We start from the raw sequence: 19,253 nt of genomic DNA, 5'->3' as shown, positions 1-19,253 counted from the left end.
CAGGACTGGGAAACACACAGCTGAGACAACGTGCTGCTGTGCCAAATTAATACAGTCTGGCTGCAATTCTTCATGTGTGGCAGAAAGGCCAGGTCTATTTGGGGAGTTGGACAGGCTGAGTGAGCAGTGTGAGTTTGGTTATACACTTTAATTCACGAGGACCTGTTCAGCGTGGAGGATGAACTGTGGGTCCAGTTGCTGGCCCAGAGTTCTTGGTGTGCTTACAGGAGCTCAGTAGAACAGTAGTCTCAAAGGGCTGAAGTTGGTGAATTTGTAAATAACTCTTCTTTTAACTTCACATGGAGAAAAAATAACGTAGTTTTCATTGATATCTCCACCCACAGCTGAGAAGCTCTGTTGCTAAATGTGGATGTGGTTTGAAGCTTGAAAACATTAAGTGGAAGTGTTAATTTTTTTATATAAAGCAGTTCACAGTCAGAAGAACTTGCTCAGAAAAAGAGTGGAGTTTCCATAGCTCAATCTTTAACTCAAGGTTGAAAAACACCTCCTTCGTCCCACCCTTCAAATTATCTACTTGTTCAGTCAGACACTGCAGACCTGAGGCAGATATTACTGGGTCAGGTTTGATTCATACTGCACAGGAAGTCATAAGAATTTCTTTCAGTGGTCACATCTTATTTTAAGATAAGTCTTGGGACACAGCAAAGAAATTACCAGTTAAAACAGTCTTAATTCTTTTCTTGAATGAGCTCAGAGTTTCATCTCAGGTTTTGCAGCACTCTCATACTTGACTGTGTGCTGGGTTAATTCTCTTGCCAAGTGGAGGTGTCTGAAGCACTCACCTGCAGCATCTCTGAGCTGGTGGTTGTCAGCAGTGCTGAAGGAACAGTGGTTTCCTTTCTCTGTTGTTTTAACCTCTTAATGCCCTTTTGCCCCAGGCTCTGTGTTCAGATTGCAGATTGCTGATGGATTTTGAATATCACACGTGGCCTGAAGGATGTCTCTCTGGGACACTGGGACCAAAGACCTTTGGCATCAAAGGGTGTTATTACTCCAGCTGACCTCCCATGGCTGCTGAACTGCTTTGCATGACCAGTGTGTAAACACTGTGGTTTGACAAGAACTGTGTGAGTGGTTTCCCCATTCATACAGACATGCAGCCTAATTCCAGCCATGCTTAAATGAATATTTTTAATATACACAGGTCCTGGTGAAAGGGCATATCCAGCTCTGTTGGGTGGATCCCAGTTTTTCTGGGGACATGAAAAAATTGAATTTAAAAGTTATCCTGGTGCAATGCAAAAAGTTTGCATGTTGCTGTCATCATAGAAGTGTCATCATTACACTGAGGCTGTAAGATGGGATAGTGATATTTTTGAAAGCTGCTTAGTCTGCTGAGTTTTTGGTCTCTGGTCCTCTGCAGAAAGGGCTGTAGGACAGGGAAGCAGAAGCCCCAGGAGATACCCAGCACCTCTCGTTTTGAGCGTGAGAAAGCACAAGCTTTCACTTCACCACTTTCATTAGATCACAGAAAAGAGGAAGGAAAGTTTAAACCTGAAAAAGCTAAAAATAGCAGTTTTAAGAAAACAGTATAGTCTAGGAAAAGATTGCATTAATTCAGAACAGTCAAACAAATCTTGCCTTTAATAGCCAAAAGTGGACAATCCTTTCATTTACCTGATATCTGTATTGGTAAATATTAGTGTTAGTATTCGTCTGCTACTTAACATTCAAAGTAAAACGTTGAATTAACTTAATCTTTTTGTATTTTCAGAGAAATAGTGGAGCATATGGTTCAGCACTTTAAAACCCAGATTTTTGGGGACCGCAAACCAGTGTTTGATGGAAGAAAAAACCTTTACACAGCTATGCCACTTCCCATCGGGAGAGATAAAGTAAGTTTTAAATAGAAAAGTTTCTAGTTGAAGATTTTCAGGTGGTATTTTCAGAGCCTGTCTAACAGCTGATAGAACAGATTGTTTCTGGAGTAGATGTCTCCTGCTGTTGTTGCTCTGCTCAGGGTGTGGTTTGCCAGGACTCAAGTGTTGTTGCTGTTGGAGTGGTCACTCCCCCTTCCATCTCCCTTCTTTCTTCCCTCTCTTCCTCTCCTCTGATGTGGTTTCTGCTGCATTGGTGAGCTGGATCAGCTGCCCCAGACACTGGACCAGCTCCAGACTGGCACTGGGGAGAAAGTGAGAACAGAGCTGAGTTTAGAGGGGACTGGGAACACCCTCCAGGCAGCAGCAGCTGTTCTCTCACCTCGCTAATCTCATCAAGGCTCACTCTAAGCTTATTCTCTCTATCAGTAGCTGGAAGAAGCTCCTCCATCTCTCTGTTGGCCTGTATAGAACCTCTTCCCTAATCCTTTATGAGTGAGAGCCAAACTAATTTAAACTGCACAGGTTAAGACCTGCTATCTTAGCCCTGGGGCAGTTGGAGGGGACTATTCTCTTTGCCAGCCCTCCGTGGGGCGGTGACCTCTTCGGGCTCTGGTTGGAGCTGCTCCAGTGCCCATTGACTGGTGAAGTAGAAGGGACTGTTGGAATATACTAACACACAGCCCTATAAAATAACAGCCTGGGCATCTGTGATCCGATACCAGTTTGAATTTTCCGTGGCCTTTTTATCGTTAATTTTCATTCATTTTTCATTCCTGGTGGTAGTACAGTAAGTCCCTTCTGCTATGGGTGCAAGGTGAGGCCTGCACAGTTACAGGGAAGGACTATCCTATCCCATAAGAGTTGATTACAACCTCAAGAGACAAAAATAAAATGTAAGGGGTAAAGGGGAATACAGAAAAATGTAGAAACTGGGAACAGAGCTCAGGTGTTCTGAAATTCAGCAGCTCTAAAATAGTTCTTTGCTGTCCCATCCTGTTTGCCTGTGCAGTGCTTGACATAGTTAATAGTTCTACCTGAATCAAGCTCTTAATCTCATATGTGAAATTTTTTATTCCCTCCCAATCTGTTTAAGTGAATGTCGTGCAGTAAAGGTCAATCTCTCCTCCAGTCTTAATTACTCTTCATTAACCAATAAGGTAATGTCTGGGTAAACTGTAAAGGGCTCATTAAAAGTATTAGAGATTACTCTTTTTTTCCTCATCCAGGAAAAAAGTTCCCAGTCTTGCCAGAGTGATGATCACATGGAATAGGTGGTCGCTGAGGAGGTGTTTTTAGTGGAGGTTTAGTGGAAAGTTCAGGTGGTTTCATCTGTGGCTCACATTTAGGCTCACTTTCAATAAACTCCTGTTTTTTTTACTGTTTCCCATGGGATACAGGACACTGTCAGTTGTTCTGCTCTACATGTATTAATGTTCCCCTGGAGGAAAGAGCTAATAGAGATAAACCTTGAGCCGTTTAAAATCGGATGTGGGAAAATTTAGCTTAATGCAGGAAATTTTTACATGGTGCTAAATTGGTTTAAGCATGATTTAAACCAGTGTGAAGCTTGTAGGTATTAGGACTTTGCTCCAGCATAATTAGATTAAGTTTCTTTGGTGGGGTTTTCTTTGTTCTGTACATAAAAAATGAGTAAGCTTGCTGCACATCTGATTACATTTAGGATCATATTGAAAAGATTCATGAACATACAGTGATTAATAGATGATCCTTAATCTACGTGGAAGATCTTAACTTACTTGCAGTATGCTTTGGTGGTGGAAGAACTGGTGCTAAACAGAGGGCTGACACCAAATTGCACTCTCTCCTCATCTCTTGTTGGTAGTGGTTGTTGTGGCCTGGGTTTTTTTGGTCCTTGCTGACAGCTCTGCTTCTTTTATATCTTTTTCTGTTTAGATAAATACTCTTCTGCTTAGCTTTCCTGGTTATCAAACCTGTTTTCATTCTTTCCTTATTGTACCTTATTTTCACTCTTTAATTTCTTCATTTCTTTAGACCTTTCAGAACAAATATGGAATATGTAAATATTAACATGATATTTTCTTAGTTTTTACTTGTACACATTGAGAAGAAAGACAGTGTTAAGGTAGGAAGATATTTAATAGTCTCCTCTTTCCTCATATGTTCAAGCAGCAAACCCAGGTCACCTCCAACAGCAGCTTTGTACTCAATTCCTGCATTACTTATGTATCTCCCTAAAATGTCCCTCTGCAATTAAAAGCTAGAATTTAATTTTAATTGAACTTGAGAGTTCTCTCACCTAGCGAGATACAGGAACATCTGATAGATCTTAACCTACATCTTAATTAGTCTTTAATTAGAAAAACAGTAATTATGAATGAACCATTCAGAGCAGTTGGATACAGCAATCCTGCTGCTGTTCCCCTTTCCAGAAGGAAAATCTCAGTCCTGTGCATGGCCACAAACTCCTCTCTGTGCTTGAAGTACTGCTGAGAGCCCTGTACATGACAGAAGCAGAGCTCTTTCCTACATCCATAGCTTGAGGTTTCCACACAAGGCTGTGGGAGGTAGGCAACCAAATATTTGATTGGGAATTGTTCATCTGCTTTCCCCTGAATCCATGGGGAGGAAAAGCTCTTGGATTAATAGAGAAAAGGTACTTTGTATGCTCAAAACACGACAAAATAATCATGTAATGTTACCTATATTTTATACAGAAGAAAGAGTACTGAGAATTCCCCAAAAACACATGGTCAGGTTTAATTTTTATTATTTTTAAACAGTGCTATTATGATTTGTATTAGTAATTCAGACCACATCAGCTTCAAGACCTATTCTTTTTAAGAATGGCTTTAAAATTTTTCTACAGGATTAATGATTTTTTTCATCCTGACAGTAAAATCTCTTTCATTTAGTTCCTTTAGCTGCAAAATTATGTTAACTGTCTTGCAGTTTAGCAGTGGGTCTAGCAGGTAGCAGGTTAGTGACTGAGACTGTAAATTTTTTTTATTATTTGGGGATAGATTATAAATCAAACATTAAATTTTGCTGTAGAGTTTATCCCTAATAGTTATGGACATAGTAAAATTCCCATTTAAAATTACTTTCTTTTTGAAATTTTTCTTGTTATGTTTACTCTGTCAAACATAAATGTGTTCATTTGTCCTTATAAAACTATAGGGTGGAATAAATAAAATATTACTGAAAGATATAGACTCTGATTAGTAGTGCCTAAAAGTATATGTGAACTTGTGCATGAGGATTAAGGACACATTTTTTTATATTTTTGTGTTTTGTTTGGTTTTTTTTTTTAACTACACATAAACTTTCAGTAGTGTGTAAATGAAGTGAGATATTTAAGGGGAAAAAAAAAAACCAAACAGGAAAGTTGGATTTAAAACTTATTTATTTGAGCAGTGACTCTTAAGTCAACTCTTCTGAAGTGGAGTCAGACCCAGCAGCAAAAACTGCTTGGGCCAAATTCAGCAGTCACAGCTCTGCTAAACTTCATCAGTGTTTGCAGTCGAACACCTGGAATAGAAATTCTTCAATCCTGGGTCGTTTATTTCCACCAGGGACATGGATACTGCAACACATTCTTCATCTTCCATTCTATCATGGTGAAGGAGTTTTCTAAATAGACACCAGGGGAGGGCGAAAAAAAGTAAAATTAAATCCTTTTTTTAGATTAAGGGTGCCAACAATTGTTAATAATCAGATTAGTTGTGTATTGACAGTATTGGGAATAAGTGTAGAATGGTTTTGTTTGGAAGGGACCTTAAAGGTCATGTCATTCCAACCCCCTACCATAGCAGGGCCACCTCCACTAGACCAAGTTGCTCAAGCAGAAATTACAAAACTTGGAGGAGGAGAGAGGTTTAAAGGAAAATACACCTCAGGAGTGATAGACTCTTCCACCTACTGTACATGAGAGCCAAGTTGAGGACCTTTTCATGGTGTGATGGAAAAAAAGGTTTCATGGAGAACTTCCAGCCTGTGTGAGCTGAAAACTTGTCCCTGTCTTTGCACAGATTTGAGCTGAGCTGACCTTCTGGGCCAGATTGACCGCAGTGACCCGTGATTAGACTCCAGTTCCCGTTGCTCTCCCACAGCCGTGCAGCTCCTTCCTCTGCTTGGGTCTCCTGGGGAATGATGTTTGTGCTAGAGGAGAGATGCAGCTGTAATATTAATTTTGTGTGCCTACTATAGATGGTCAGCTCATTTTGGGGGCACAGGGGAAGGCTTGTTATTTGTGTTTTATCTTTCCTTCCTATTTTTGGACAGAAGAATCGAACTGTCGCAAGAGACCAGATGCTGGCAGATCCTGGTTTGCTGTTACCCACCTATTATTTTTGCTGGCCCACTAATTGCAGTTTGTCTGTTAACTGGATGCCTTTTGTATTTAAATTGCAAGCTCCCTAGGACAGGAAAATACAACGTTTTTTGTTTGTATCCAGCACAAAGGATACTCTGATCTTGTTATTTCTTGTAGTCACTCCCACAACTGCTAATCATTTCAGACAAGCCTTAATTTTAGTCGGCTTAAGAACTTTGGTGCTCAGACTTTCTTTAGGAAAGAGGAGAAATCAGCATTACAAATAATTACAAGTAATTGGATGAAGTAATTTACCATAATGTAGTTTGTCAGTGTTTTTTTAGACAAAAAAATTCAAAGTAGGCATAAGATGGCATAAGATGTTTCGTGCCTAATATCATCATTAGTACTTGGGGGTCACCATTTATTCTTTCTTTGGTATTTCAAAATAAGAGTGTTCTGGCTTGGTGGGTTTTGTGGGTTTTTTGGTTTTTGGGGGGGGTTGGTGTTTGGTTTTTTAATCTCTGTTTTAAAGCTCCTGTTTTCTCTTGTTTGAACTGTGTCTACAGCAGTAGTATATAAAGCACTCGAGTGCTCTAGAGAGCAAATACCAGAAATTCATGAGTCTTGGCAGGTGGTGACAGCCCATGTTTTATTTTGGGCGTGCTGGAGCTGACATGAGCAGTGATGCATTGGGACGTGGTAGGGATCTGAAATCAGGTTATCGGATCTTCACCGAGACCTCCCGGTTGATACAAGCGCTCCCAAATTACAGTGTTGCCTGACAGAGGGAGATAGCTGCCAGCTGGGAAGCACTCCAGGTTTCTGAAATACACCTTTGGGAAGATCTCAGCTGCAAAAAGAGGCTGTACCTAATGCATATTGTTGCTTCATCACTGCTTTTTGTCTCCTCCCGTGCTTTATAGGGCTGTTCAGAGGAATCCATCGTCCCTTCCGAGCCCCTTCCATTTCCCCCCCTCTTTCAATGGAAAGAATCATCTTGGTTTGTTGTTTGGCATTGTTGCAGGTGGAGCTGGAGGTCACGCTGCCAGGAGAAGGAAAGGACAGAATATTTAAGGTGGCTATAAAGTGGATGTCCTGTGTGAGTTTGCAGGCTTTACATGATGCTCTTTCTGGCCGGCTGCCAAGTGTCCCGTTTGAGACCATCCAGGCACTGGATGTAGTGATGAGGCACTTGCCTTCCATGAGGTGAGGGGAAGACCTTGACGTGGTTTAGGTGTTATTTAAATCGCTTTGGTGGCCTTTTTGGGTAGGATGTGCTTTCATAGCTCAACCACAGCAGATGGCAGGCTCAGGCAAGGGGCAACACGGTGCTTTTCACTCATCCAGTGGGATTAGGAGCCTCCAGCCTGGGACACGAGACCCTTCCCCCAGTGTTCTGGCTCCCTGTTTGTGTGCTTTTGGCTCAGGGGTGTCCTGCCATCTCCCTCTTTTCCCTGTAGCCTTGGAGAAGGAAGCTCTCCCCGAGTGGGAGATACTTGGAGGTTGGTAGAGGTGGAAGGGTGGTTTTAAATCAACTTGTTACCCTTTTCCTATGTGTCCTTGGGCAGATGTTCATTGCCAGTTCTGTATAAAGGATACAGTGCTGGGGGGACATTAATGGCACCCTATATGGCTATTTTTATAGAAAAGAAAAACTGAAAAACTACTTGACTTGTTTTATTTTCCAAGTAAGTGGGATCTACAGTATTTTCAGTCACACCAAGAGATACTGGGCTTAATTCTGCTGCCACGAAACAGGTCACTTAAGACCACTGTGCAAATTATATTCAATTGGAAAGTAAAGTTTAGTAGGGCTGAACATTTCCATTTTGAAGGGCTAAACAGGGAATATGAGTTAAACTTATGCAAATTACTTTAAATAGCCTTATAGTATGTTGACTCTATCCTCATGTTATGGATTAAAAAGGTTTTTAACTTTAATCAGGTTTTACAGCACAGAAAACAGCCCATTCTGTCAGATAGCTTGTTCAGAGGATCATACTGGCTCTGGATATGATTAGTTTGCTATTAAGTGTGCAGGACTTAATTATCAAGAGGAAAGATGTATCAGAAATGTTTATTAGATCACTTGTTTACCCACACATAATGTCTGTTGTGTTTCAGAGTAGCACAAGTAAGGGGAGAGATTATTGCATTGATGTTTAAATAGCAGAGATGTTTAATTCTTTTCTTACTGAAGCGCAGCTGAATTTTTAATAGAATGCAAATAAAAATGCTTTTTGTCTGAATTGGTAGATATATTAAAGAGTATACTGAAAATGAAGTTAAACTTGAGTAGTAGCCAGTTTCTCACTGTAATGAGCTGGATTTTAGAGGTGTAACTAGAGTCCTGCCAGGAATCTCAGATTATTGGTTCTTTGAATCTCTGACATTTCTGTGCTTTTGTGAACAGGAATTTTTTTTTGCTTTAGTTGTCTGATGTGCATTTTTTTGCTTTATTGCAGGTATACTCCCGTGGGGAGATCTTTTTTTACAGCATCAGAAGGGTGCTCAAATCCTTTGGGTGGTGGCAGGGAGGTTTGGTTTGGCTTCCATCAGTCAGTCAGACCTTCATTGTGGAAAATGATGTTAAATATTGATGGTAGGTGCTACAAAATATAATGTATTGTTTCTTCTTTCTCAAATACAGTTCCATTTGTTGGATTTCTTAAAAATGTTCTTAAAAATGTTCTTAAAAATGTTCTTAAAAATGTTCTTAAAAATGTTCTTAAAAATGTTCTTAAAAATGTTCTTAAAAATTTCCTCTGTGTTGTTGCAACACACCATTAATGTTTCTGTCTGCAGTGTCTGCAACTGCATTTTACAAAGCACAGCCAGTGATTGAGTTCGTATGTGAAGTTCTGGACTTCAAAAGTATTGAAGAACAACAAAAACCTCTGACAGATTCCCAAAGGGTAAAGTTTACCAAAGAAATAAAAGGTAATAAATTATATGAAACTTCTTTATTCGTCTGATGTGTTACCATGACATCTGCAAAATACTTTCTATATCAGTCACTGTATTTGGAGATAAAAGCTTAATATTTTTCACTTTTGAAACATATCAGTAGTGCCAATCCCAGTTCCATGACAAAGATACTCCAGTTCCTAATCTGTTGATTTCTAAATATTTACAAAGATTGAGATTTCATGTTTTTTTAATTATCCAAGCTTAAATTTTTCCAATTGCTGATGTTGGGATTTTCATATTCCAGTTCCACTCAACAGTACAATTCCAACTCCAGTTACTGATATCAGGATGTTAGTAAAATCCGGAATACAATGAATTAACAATGTGGCTTTGCATGCTTAGGTATATTTCATACATACACTCTCCTGGAAGTAAATTACAGTTATTCTGCTGTATAGTGGCTGAAGCAAAGAGTCCAGGAGGAAGAAGTCTTACTGGTTTTGTTCACTTAAGGTTTCTCCTGGAAAACGGAGATCCTTCTTCCTGATATTCTTGGTAGAAAGAAAACAAGTTAAAAAGAAAAACTCCATAAATCTATCCTGCACCTTCCTTTCTTGTTTCCACAAAATGCACACAAAATTATCTTTGCCCAGCTAGAAGTTAGCATGAAAAGTATAAGTGAATCCAGAGTTTGTGTTGGTTGTAAATGTTCTGAAAAAATATCGGGCACTGAGTTGCTTCATTCCATGAGCTCCTGGAGGCTGTCTGGGTGTTTTTTTCTTCCCCACTCCCAATTCATTAGTTCAGGGCTGGCTGCAATAGTTGGAGGTCTCACAGACATTGTATGTTTAGACAAAAAATATAAACAAGGTGTTTTGTTTCAAGGAGGTTGTGTGCCCTTTCTGTCCTTTCCCCATCCTGGACTTCCTTGGAGGTACAGAACTGGAGTTCTCAGGATGTGTTCAGCGTCATCTGTGAACTCCTGGGCCTTTGGGATTTCATCTTGTCTCTAAAATTCTGTGTTGAACTTTGGCTGAAGCTCGGCAGCTCTGAATTTTAAGGCTGTAAATTACTGGTTTTGAGTTCTCTGTGGGATACCCTTTGGTGCTAAATAGGAAATGGCTTCACTGCACAGTTTAAGTGGTCTTGTGTAGAGGCTGACACCTTGATTTTGAAGAGATGGTGATATATGTTTTCCGATTTTTAGGTCTAAAGGTGGAGATAACACACTGTGGACAAATGAAAAGGAAGTACAGAGTGTGCAATGTCACCAGACGACCAGCAAGCCACCAAACGTAAAGGATTTTGCTGCTTTTTAAGCATGTTTGGTCTCAAACTGGAAAAACACCTCGCTTGCATTGCTGACAGAGGAAAAGTTACTTGAAAAATGATGCTTTTTTTTGGTTGATACCCTTAAAAGATACCAGTATTTTCCCAGCTTTGCTGTTCTTTTTGTTCCGTTTTATACTATAATGAAGGCCATGGCATTTGAACCAATTGCTTCATTTTGAATTTGGGGAGTTTTTTGGTTGGTTGGGTTTTTCTTCTTTCTTCCTTTCTTTTTTGGATTTCTTCAACACTGGAAGAACAGGGTGTCCTGTTCGTAGCCTGCTGTTTCTCACAACTTTCAAATAGAACAGTAATGCCTGCTGATATCAGCTTTCTAATCTTGCTTATTGCCCATCTATTTTTCCTCTGGAAAAAAATGTTTCTTTTTAATCACTGACCAGAGGTTTGCAGATAACTTGAATATGGAGGTATTGAATCCCATTTTTAAGGAAGTAATATAAGGAACAAAACTGATAGCAGCTTTTTACAAGAAGATAACTGATGGTATCTAAATCTAGCATTTCATTGTTCAGGCTTTGTTTTATGCTCTTTCAATAAGCTTAACTTGTGCCAAGAAATGTATTGAGGAACTGTGGGAAAGTATTTTGCATGAAGTAACAGCTTCTTTTCATATTTACTTTCCAATAGATTCCCACTTCAGCAGGAGAATGGACAAACAGTTGAATGCACTGTAGCTCAGTATTTCAAGGACAGGCATAAATTAGTTTTACGCTATCCTCACCTTCCATGTTTACAAGTTGGACAGGAGCAGAAACACACATACCTTCCTCTGGAGGCAAGTAAACTCATGGATAATACTGTATTCTGGGACTGGGGGAAAGGGGACAGAGGGGGGAAAAGGTTCAAATGTTGACAAACTGCTTTTTGAGTAGCCAACTTCAGAAATTCTGTAGCGCAGCAATGAACCAAAACACAGTTGCATTTTGGTTTTTAATTTCCTTTCTGTGGTGGATATTTTAGGTGTGCAACATAGTGGCAGGACAAAGATGCATAAAGAAACTCACTGACAATCAAACTTCCACTATGATTCGAGCCACTGCCAGATCAGCACCAGACCGTCAAGAGGAGATCAGCAAGTTGGTGAGTGTTGTGTCAAACACGAGTGAGGTGTTGTGAGGAACTTAATTTTGCCTGCCTTTGGCACGTACTGAATGTGTTCATGCCCTGCATACAAGTGATGAGCTTGTTTTTTATCAATTTTTTTAATTCCAGATGCGGAGTGCAAGTTTTAACACCGACCCTTACGTTCGGGAATTTGGGATAATGGTCAAAGATGAAATGACGGATGTGACCGGCAGAGTCCTCCAGCCTCCCTCAATCCTCTATGGAGGCAGGGTATGTCCAAGGGATACTGTACCCAAGGGATACACACCAGTCTGTGATGGCTTCCAGCACCAGCTGGGATAACTCCTGTAATATGGCTGTTTTAAATTAGTTATGTTGGATGTAAGGGGTAAAGTTGGCATAGGTGTAATGTTTGGAATTTACATTTAGGTTCTCAAAGTCCTTAAATGTAATGGCTGTGTTGCATCTCCCTCAGTTGCTTCCTTATTTCTGAAAGCAAAGCTGGGTTAAAAATGTGTCTGTGTAAACTCAGAAGGGTGGTTGGGCACTGGAACAGGCACATGGCTCTCAGGCACATGGTGGGATTCTTGGGGTTGTCCTGTGCAGGGCCAGGAGTTGGACTTGGATGATCCTTGTCAGTCCCTTCCAACTCAGGGTATTCCATGCTTCACTATTTACCAGTACTTAGTGATGTGCAAAATATTCATAGTATTTAAATTAGGTCCCTCTTGGAAAAATTCACTGAGCAGCTGTAAAGTGCCACTGTAGAAATGTAGGTTCTCTTTAATGTTCCATACCAGGTGAATCTGACTTACTCTCTGTAACTAATTTTAATCTGCTGCTGATTTATACAACCAAAGGAAATGATCACCAATAAAAATGAACAACATGTCTTTATTTTTCACCTGTTAACAAGCTGTCTTGCTACACGGATAGAATGATTGCTAAAAGATAGAATGGATATTTGCACAGGGAAGAGAAAGATCTGAGAGTACAAATCACCTGCCAGGTGGAGGGAACTAGAAGCATAACTACTTTTTATTTAGCATGAATCAAGTTTTGCCTTATTGTTTTATTTTCTTTTTCCTTCCACTTCCAGAATAAAGCAATTGCTACACCAGTTCAAGGAGTCTGGGACATGAGGAATAAACAGTTTCACACTGGGATTGAAATAAAGGTCTGGGCAATCGCGTGCTTTGCTCCCCAGCGCCAGTGCACTGAAGTTCATCTGAAGTAAGTGTGGTTTGTAAGATGGTGATTTTATTACTTATTATGGATGGAAGTGTCATGATTTCACTTATTCATTTAGAATATATATTTTGTTAAATCGTTTAACATATGGCAGTACATCTTTAACAGTGTTTTTGAAGTTCGGTCTCTCTTTGGGTGATGCCAGTATGATTTCAATGCTAGCATCAGGAAATCCTGCAAATCAGACTTAACAAAACCCATTTATGCTTCGTGGCGGATTTCTGACCAGTGATGGGTGTTTGTGTCAAGAGTGAAGGCTAACATGTAGGTTCTGTTGGGTTCTGTTCTGGTTGGAATTGCTTTATTTGTGCTGAACTTACGTAAAAGGAAAATTAAAAAGCAATCCAACTTCTGTCTAAAACTTTTTCCCCTTTAGAGTTCCTGGATTGTGCAAGTTGCTGTATTTGCCAGATGAGTAGGACTAGTTGTTTCGTTGACTTTGAGCATTTATATGAAACTTTCAGATTTGGTTTCTTTATCTTTGGATGGAATATGATAGTTGAAAGAGTGTTGTTAAAAGTGACATCTACCATCTTGGATGTGGGAAAGTGTGCAGGCCTGGGTGGATGCCTGGTTGCTTCTTCCACACACAGCTGCTTTCCCTTTGTGCATGGGCAAGTGCTGCTTTTGGAGCTGCCCTGAAAGGTGACTCACCTTCTTTTTGTGAGGTGAATGCAGGGCAGTGGCTGCTCATACCAGTGCTATTGCCATAGCAGGGTTCCTTCAGATGATTTGCCAAATAGCATGGGAATTTTTCCCTGACAAGTGATGAGCAAAGGGTGGGAATCTTACTTTTTCTGCCCATTGTGTAAGGGAGGAACTTGTTCCCTCCAGACAGATGGTAGGAACGAGGCTGCCACGGAATTTTCCCTTCCATGCTGTTTCTTCCAGTGGAAATGCTGCATAAGTGAAGTGATTCAGTTTTGAGAAATAGGCAGAATTCTTCAACACAGTGAGCCAAAGTGAAATTATTTGATAGCTTAGATGGAGATGGTCCTTACCAGGAGAGGACATTTCTCCATGCAAGGAATATGGCTGTGTCCAGTTCCATCTTGTGGGCTCTTGTTACAACTTGTTGAGAAAGTTGGAACTCAGATGCTGTAGATAATGTCAGAGTAAACCCTCAAATTCCCTAAGAGTCTTCCAAATCATCCTGCTTTACCTCTTGGGAACGGGCAGAAAACCTTAGACACCTTACTTCCAGATGGACTTCTAAAACAGCTCAGGTTTTGAGCCATGAGACTTGAATGTTAAAACCAGAGAATGATTTGAGTTGGAAGGGAGAGTAAACCTCTTCTTGTTCCACTCCATTGCCACTGGCAGGGACACCTTCCACTAGACCAGGTTGCTCCAAGCCCCATCCAACCTGGCCTTTAACACTTCCAGGAATAGGGGGATGTTCTGCCACTGACTCTGCTACAGTGGTGAGTGTCTGTTTTTCCAGGGGAAGTACCGTGCCCGTGTTCTGCCAGGAGCCCCAGGCTGCAGGGCTGGAGCTCACACACTATTATGATTCATGCAAGTTAACAATGGGTTTGGAAGAAACTAAATCTTCACACCCTCTCAGTGGGTGGCACCTTGGCACCCTTTGGTGAAGCAGTTTAGACACCTCTGGGGGCACCCACCCCAACATAAAGGGGGCTTTTATCAGTGAGCTAAAAGGGCTTCACTGGTGGAAGCCTCTGAAAAACTTGGGTTGTCTCTATTTCTGACCAGTTCCATCCACTTACATTTGCACTGTCCTTGGAGAAGGTTTGTCTTCACCTCCAGGATACACCTTTTCTCTGGTATCTAGCAAGTTTTTCTTGTGTATTATTATTGATGTTAGATCAATTCAGTGGGACAGTTGCTGGTAACTTCTGTTGGTTGTTTCCCTCAGCAAGAAGAAGGAAGTCCAGCCCTTTCTGTAGTGTAGTACCACATGGAATTAAGGTGGAGCAGGCTATCCAAAATGTCATTGTTGCAGTGTTTTTGAAAAAAAAGTAGCTTGTGCTGTATCTCCTGTAGAAAGATGAAATCAGGTGGAATTTGCTTTGGAAATGATGTTTTTATTAATGCAGCATATTTCCTGTTTTTCCTTCCGTGACTACACAGACGATTAAAGATGCACTTGGGGTAAATGTTCAGGTTTTTGGACTGTTCAGTTAAAAATAAGAACAAAAACCAAGATGAGTTTTGCTACCTGAGAACCTGATGTATTTATTTACATCCTTCAGGTCCTTTACAGAACAACTGAGGAAGATTTCCAGGGATGCTGGAATGCCAATCCAGGGGCAGCCGTGCTTCTGTAAATACGCGCAGGGAGCCGACAGCGTGGAGCCCATGTTCAGACACCTCAAGAACACTTACACTGGGCTGCAGCTTGTCGTGGTGATTCTGCCAGGAAAAACACCAGTCTATGGTCAGTAAGTGGAAATTGTGTGTTTCAGTCACAACTTCATGTGGTTTTTGGGAAGTATCCAAATGAGAGAGGTTTAATGCTGGTTTAACTATATAAATTCCATTTAGGGAACGGGCTATAAATTACTTTTATTATTCTTTTTGTGTTGCATGATGTTTCATTATTTTTTCTGTGCTTTTAATTTGCTTTTCCATATTCTTCCTGCTGGTTGCATTTGAGATGCAGGTTGTGAGTGAGAAAGCTAAACCAGGGCTTTGGTGAGATTGATGAGATTGGTACACAGTGGGTTAAAATATTCTTAATGTAACCTGTGTGCTGAAGATTCCAAGTGATTGAAGAAGTAATGACCTCCAGAACTGTGTAGCTTTTAGAGCATCTTTGCTTACTCACACTATCACCCTTTGGCAAAAAATCACAGAAGATGCTGAGTTGGAAGGGATCCACAAGGATCATTGAGTCCAACTCTTAGCCCTGCACATGACCAACCCCAAGAGTCAAACCATGTGCCTGAGAGCATTGTTCAAACACATTTGAACTCAAAATGTTTGAGTGAAGGAGAAGATTTCTGTCTGGTTTTCCTATTATTTCAGTTTTTTAACTCTGGTTGTGAGGATGCAGATGCATGCAAAGTGAAAGCTCAGCAAGCTAAACTGTTTCTTGGAAACAGAGGGACAGTCAGTGCATTTTGCATAGCACACACACACAGGTTTTAATGTTTTAGAGAAATCATGCATTTTGGTTTGAACCAACTCTTCCTAAAGGCAAGACTGCTTGTTTTCCTGTCCCCTTTTCGCTTACCTTGCCTAATTGGAGCAGCATCCACTATTTTTCTTCTCTGGCTTCATGGACTCTCTTCTCTAATGGCTCAGATCTACCAAGCAGCTGCAGATTTGTTTTATCCCATCCCTCACTCTCACCAATTTAACATAACACAAAATAATTTTCTAAATTTGAGATTATCTCATTCAAGATGAAAGGAGAGATTAAACAAGGAACCTTAAGGAAACAGTACTTTGTTTTCCCCTCGAGTTCAGCCTTGCAAAGGAAGTGGCTCATCTCTAATCTGTTCAATAGAAATTCAGTGCAAAATGGCGTTTTCACTTTTCCTGCTTGGCATTAAAAGGGAACTCTTTCCTTTACTTAAACACTGAGAGGATGTGGTACCATTCTCATCTGCTTTCCTTGTCATTATCTTTAATTACAGTTATTTCTGCCCCCTCTAATCATCTCTCCTTATTTTCTCCCTGTGCTCTTCCCTGCCCTGCACTTCCTATGCCCACAGCCTTGTCTTTTCTCCTCTTCCCACCCTGCTCTTTTCCTCTCCTGTTACCAGAGTGGAGGTTGCATCTTCTCTGAGCCAGTCTTGGAGCCTAAATTTCCTCCCTGAGTGTAAGAGTATGGCTCTCTTAAAGCCTTTGAGTCTCAGTTTTGTTGTTAATTATAGGATTTGGTTTTAACCTTTGGAATTGTACAGTACTTAATGAGTTTTTTTGAGTTTTAAGGGCCATCCTTTGCTGAACTGACCACTTTCTATGCAAGTAATAAACTTGCAGTGGGGAAGTGATAAACTGGTTAGCTGAATGTTACTCAGCACGTTACTATTAGGTTTGTGTTACTAGTCCAGTGCTCAGTAATGAAACAAGTGCTCATCATCCTGATATTACCCACATCATTAACTAAAGGTGATGATATAACACTATAATTCTAAAATAACAATTAAAAAAAATTCTTAATATAAAAGCCAACAGTGCCTTTAGTTATTATATTTAGTCACTGGGAAGGTGGAGCAGTGCAGGACTGGGGGGAGGTTCATTGGAGGCTGTGTTGGGTTTTGGGGTTAGGTTTTGCCTTGTTCCTTTAAGTTTGCTGACCTCTTTGCTACAACTCTAGGTGTAGTTAATTGGTGCTGAATTCACATTTCCTGGGTGGTTTGATTTGCAATTTGCAAATGTTTTTTGTTTGTTTCTTTCTGTTCTGCAGCGGAGGTGAAGCGTGTCGGGGACACCGTGCTGGGAATGGCCACACAGTGTGTTCAGATGAAAAACGTCCAGAGAACAACACCACAAACCCTGTCTAACCTTTGCTTAAAAATAAATGTCAAATTAGGAGGCGTAAATAACATTCTGCTGCCACAGGGAAGGTAAGTCATCTTTCAGAAAGGAGGAGGGGATTGTGTTGTAAATTGAACGTGCCGTCATACTGAGATAACCGAGTGCTTTTATCTGCAGTCGTAGCCCTGTAGCTTAAGAGACTCTTCAGACAAACTCTCTTTTGGCTTGTAATAAGTAGTCCTGCAAAAGTTAGGTTCCCCAGACCGGAGAGGAATTCTTGTTTCTGTTGGAATTTATAATAAAAATATTGTTATTGCGATCTGCCCATTGAAGAGCACAACTTCCACTTGAATGAAAAAATCTGTAATATTCTGTTTGCCTTGAGTTTTCAGAAAGAAGCAGAGACCCTCTAGAATAGTAGTGCCTTTTCCTGGATAGTTTAATTGTGGTCAAAATTCTTCATTTTGTTGTATGTCTTAACTTACACAGACATTTAAAGAACGAAAAGCTGGGAGCAGAAAACTCAGTTGGTTTCCAGGTCCAGTTTAACTTGTAATTTCTTACTTGTGTTACATTGATAAGGTTTGATTATACTATGACTATAATTCAGTGAAGTTATCTTGCTGCTACTGAATTCCATATCTGATGTGTCACTGAAGTCCTGTGTGGAGTTGAGAAGGAGTGAAACAAATGCTGTTTGTCAAAAAAAGAGGGACCTTGCCTTTAACATCTTAAAACAAACATTCTCAAATTGAAACTTCTTACCATTTTTATTAAAAAATCAGTGACAAGAAATTCTAATGGGAGAATGGACAAAATACAGCTTGTTTTTTCTTACCTGTGCAGGATAGAGAAGCCTAATGTAAAGATAGATAAAGTTACTTCAATCAAAATGAACAAATGTGTCTCTACATCAGTAAAAAGAGGGCCTTTTTACAATCATTGCATTTCCAAGTTGCAGAGAGAGCTCAGGGAATAACCTGCTACATCATTCTTGGGAACCTGGTTCAGAGAAATCAACATTCTGTTCTGCACTGATAAGCAAATTTTCACTTAAGAGTATTTAGGCTGGTCAGGAGGCACCTGCTCAAAAATAATCCAACAAGTACTTAGGGAAGAAGAAAAAGAACACATTACCAAAGGGATGTATATCTGTGTATCTTGTTAAATTCTGTGTATTGAACTCAATAGACTCAGCCTGGGTTTGTTGGAGCCTCCTGTTAAAGCAACTGAAATCATGGTACTGCAGAGTGTGTGATTCAGAAAGGCACAGTGGTGGGGGTTTTGTTGGGTTTTGGATTTGTTTTTTTGTGAAAATGGAGTTAAGTAAAGGGGGAAAATGGCACAACTACACACAACACCTTGGCATTCTGTAAAAGTGCAGGTTTTGGGTATTGAAAACAGAACTCGCTAATTATTATTTTCTGTTGGCTGAGGAAATGGGAATAGAACTGGCATTGCATGTTACATTGTTATAATTACCTTCCCATTTCTTTTTAGAGAAGGTCTTCAAATAGCTTAATTTATCCCCATAACCATTTAACCACTCCCCTACACACCCACATACACACAAAAAAATTCTGGTGGTGGCTTAAGATTTTCTCTTTAAAAATGCTTTATTAAGGAGTAGAGTTGAAGCTTAAAATTTGCATTGTAATGTTGTGGTGTTCTGCTCTTGGTGCAGTGGATTAATAACTTAAAGGTTTGTTTAAAGCTTTGAAGCATACTTTTTAAAAAATCTACTTTTAAAATAATAATTTTAGTAGCTACAGTTTTTGTACTTCTTCACCAGCACAGAAAAAAATATTTTTATTCGTAGCATCTTTTATATTTCCCAGTCCTTTAATTTTCTCAGATGCCAATTGATGCTAAGGGATCAACTTTTATTCTTTTCCATGGTCTGATTAATAAAGGCTCCAATTCTCCAAGTTAAAAAAAAGATATATTTTTAAAGTAATTTGTAATTAAGAGTAGTAATTAGCTGTGCTTTAAAAATCTACCCAAGTATTTAGTATGAGAACCTTAATCAGGATTTCTAATCACTGCCACAGGACAAGTGATCAGCTCTGCTCAAGTGCCAGTTGTTG

General features: G+C 40.0%; 1 protein-coding gene across 2 annotated transcripts in view; it reads left to right on the top strand.

The window, feature by feature from the left end:
• Positions 1–19,253, top strand: part of AGO2 (argonaute RISC catalytic component 2) — a 53,058-nt gene that overhangs the window by 19,047 nt on the left and 14,758 nt on the right. The window contains exons 3-13 of one of the 2 annotated variants that reach the window (XM_051802064.1): positions 1,736–1,856; positions 7,163–7,344; positions 8,604–8,740; positions 8,944–9,078; positions 10,256–10,343; positions 11,026–11,173; positions 11,359–11,478; positions 11,611–11,733; positions 12,563–12,696; positions 14,931–15,115; positions 17,096–17,255. In XM_051802064.1, the coding sequence (XP_051658024.1) occupies positions 1,736–1,856; positions 7,163–7,344; positions 8,604–8,740; positions 8,944–9,078; positions 10,256–10,343; positions 11,026–11,173; positions 11,359–11,478; positions 11,611–11,733; positions 12,563–12,696; positions 14,931–15,115; positions 17,096–17,255 (1,533 nt within the window). Of the gene's footprint in view, positions 1–1,735; positions 1,857–7,159; positions 7,345–8,603; positions 8,741–8,943; positions 9,079–10,255; positions 10,344–11,025; positions 11,174–11,358; positions 11,479–11,610; positions 11,734–12,562; positions 12,697–14,930; positions 15,116–17,095; positions 17,256–19,253 lie in introns of both variants that reach the window. The other variant, XM_051802063.1, reaches the window with a different exon arrangement.

The sequence above is a fragment of the Manacus candei genome, unplaced genomic scaffold (assembly GCF_025592945.1).
Source record: "Manacus candei isolate 608988 ecotype Guabito, Panama unplaced genomic scaffold, ASM2559294v1 h1tg000054l, whole genome shotgun sequence".
In the NCBI taxonomy this organism is placed as follows: Eukaryota; Metazoa; Chordata; class Aves; order Passeriformes; family Pipridae; genus Manacus; species Manacus candei.
Note: the sequence above shows the minus strand (reverse complement) of the source record. Positions and strands in the feature narration are given on the sequence as shown.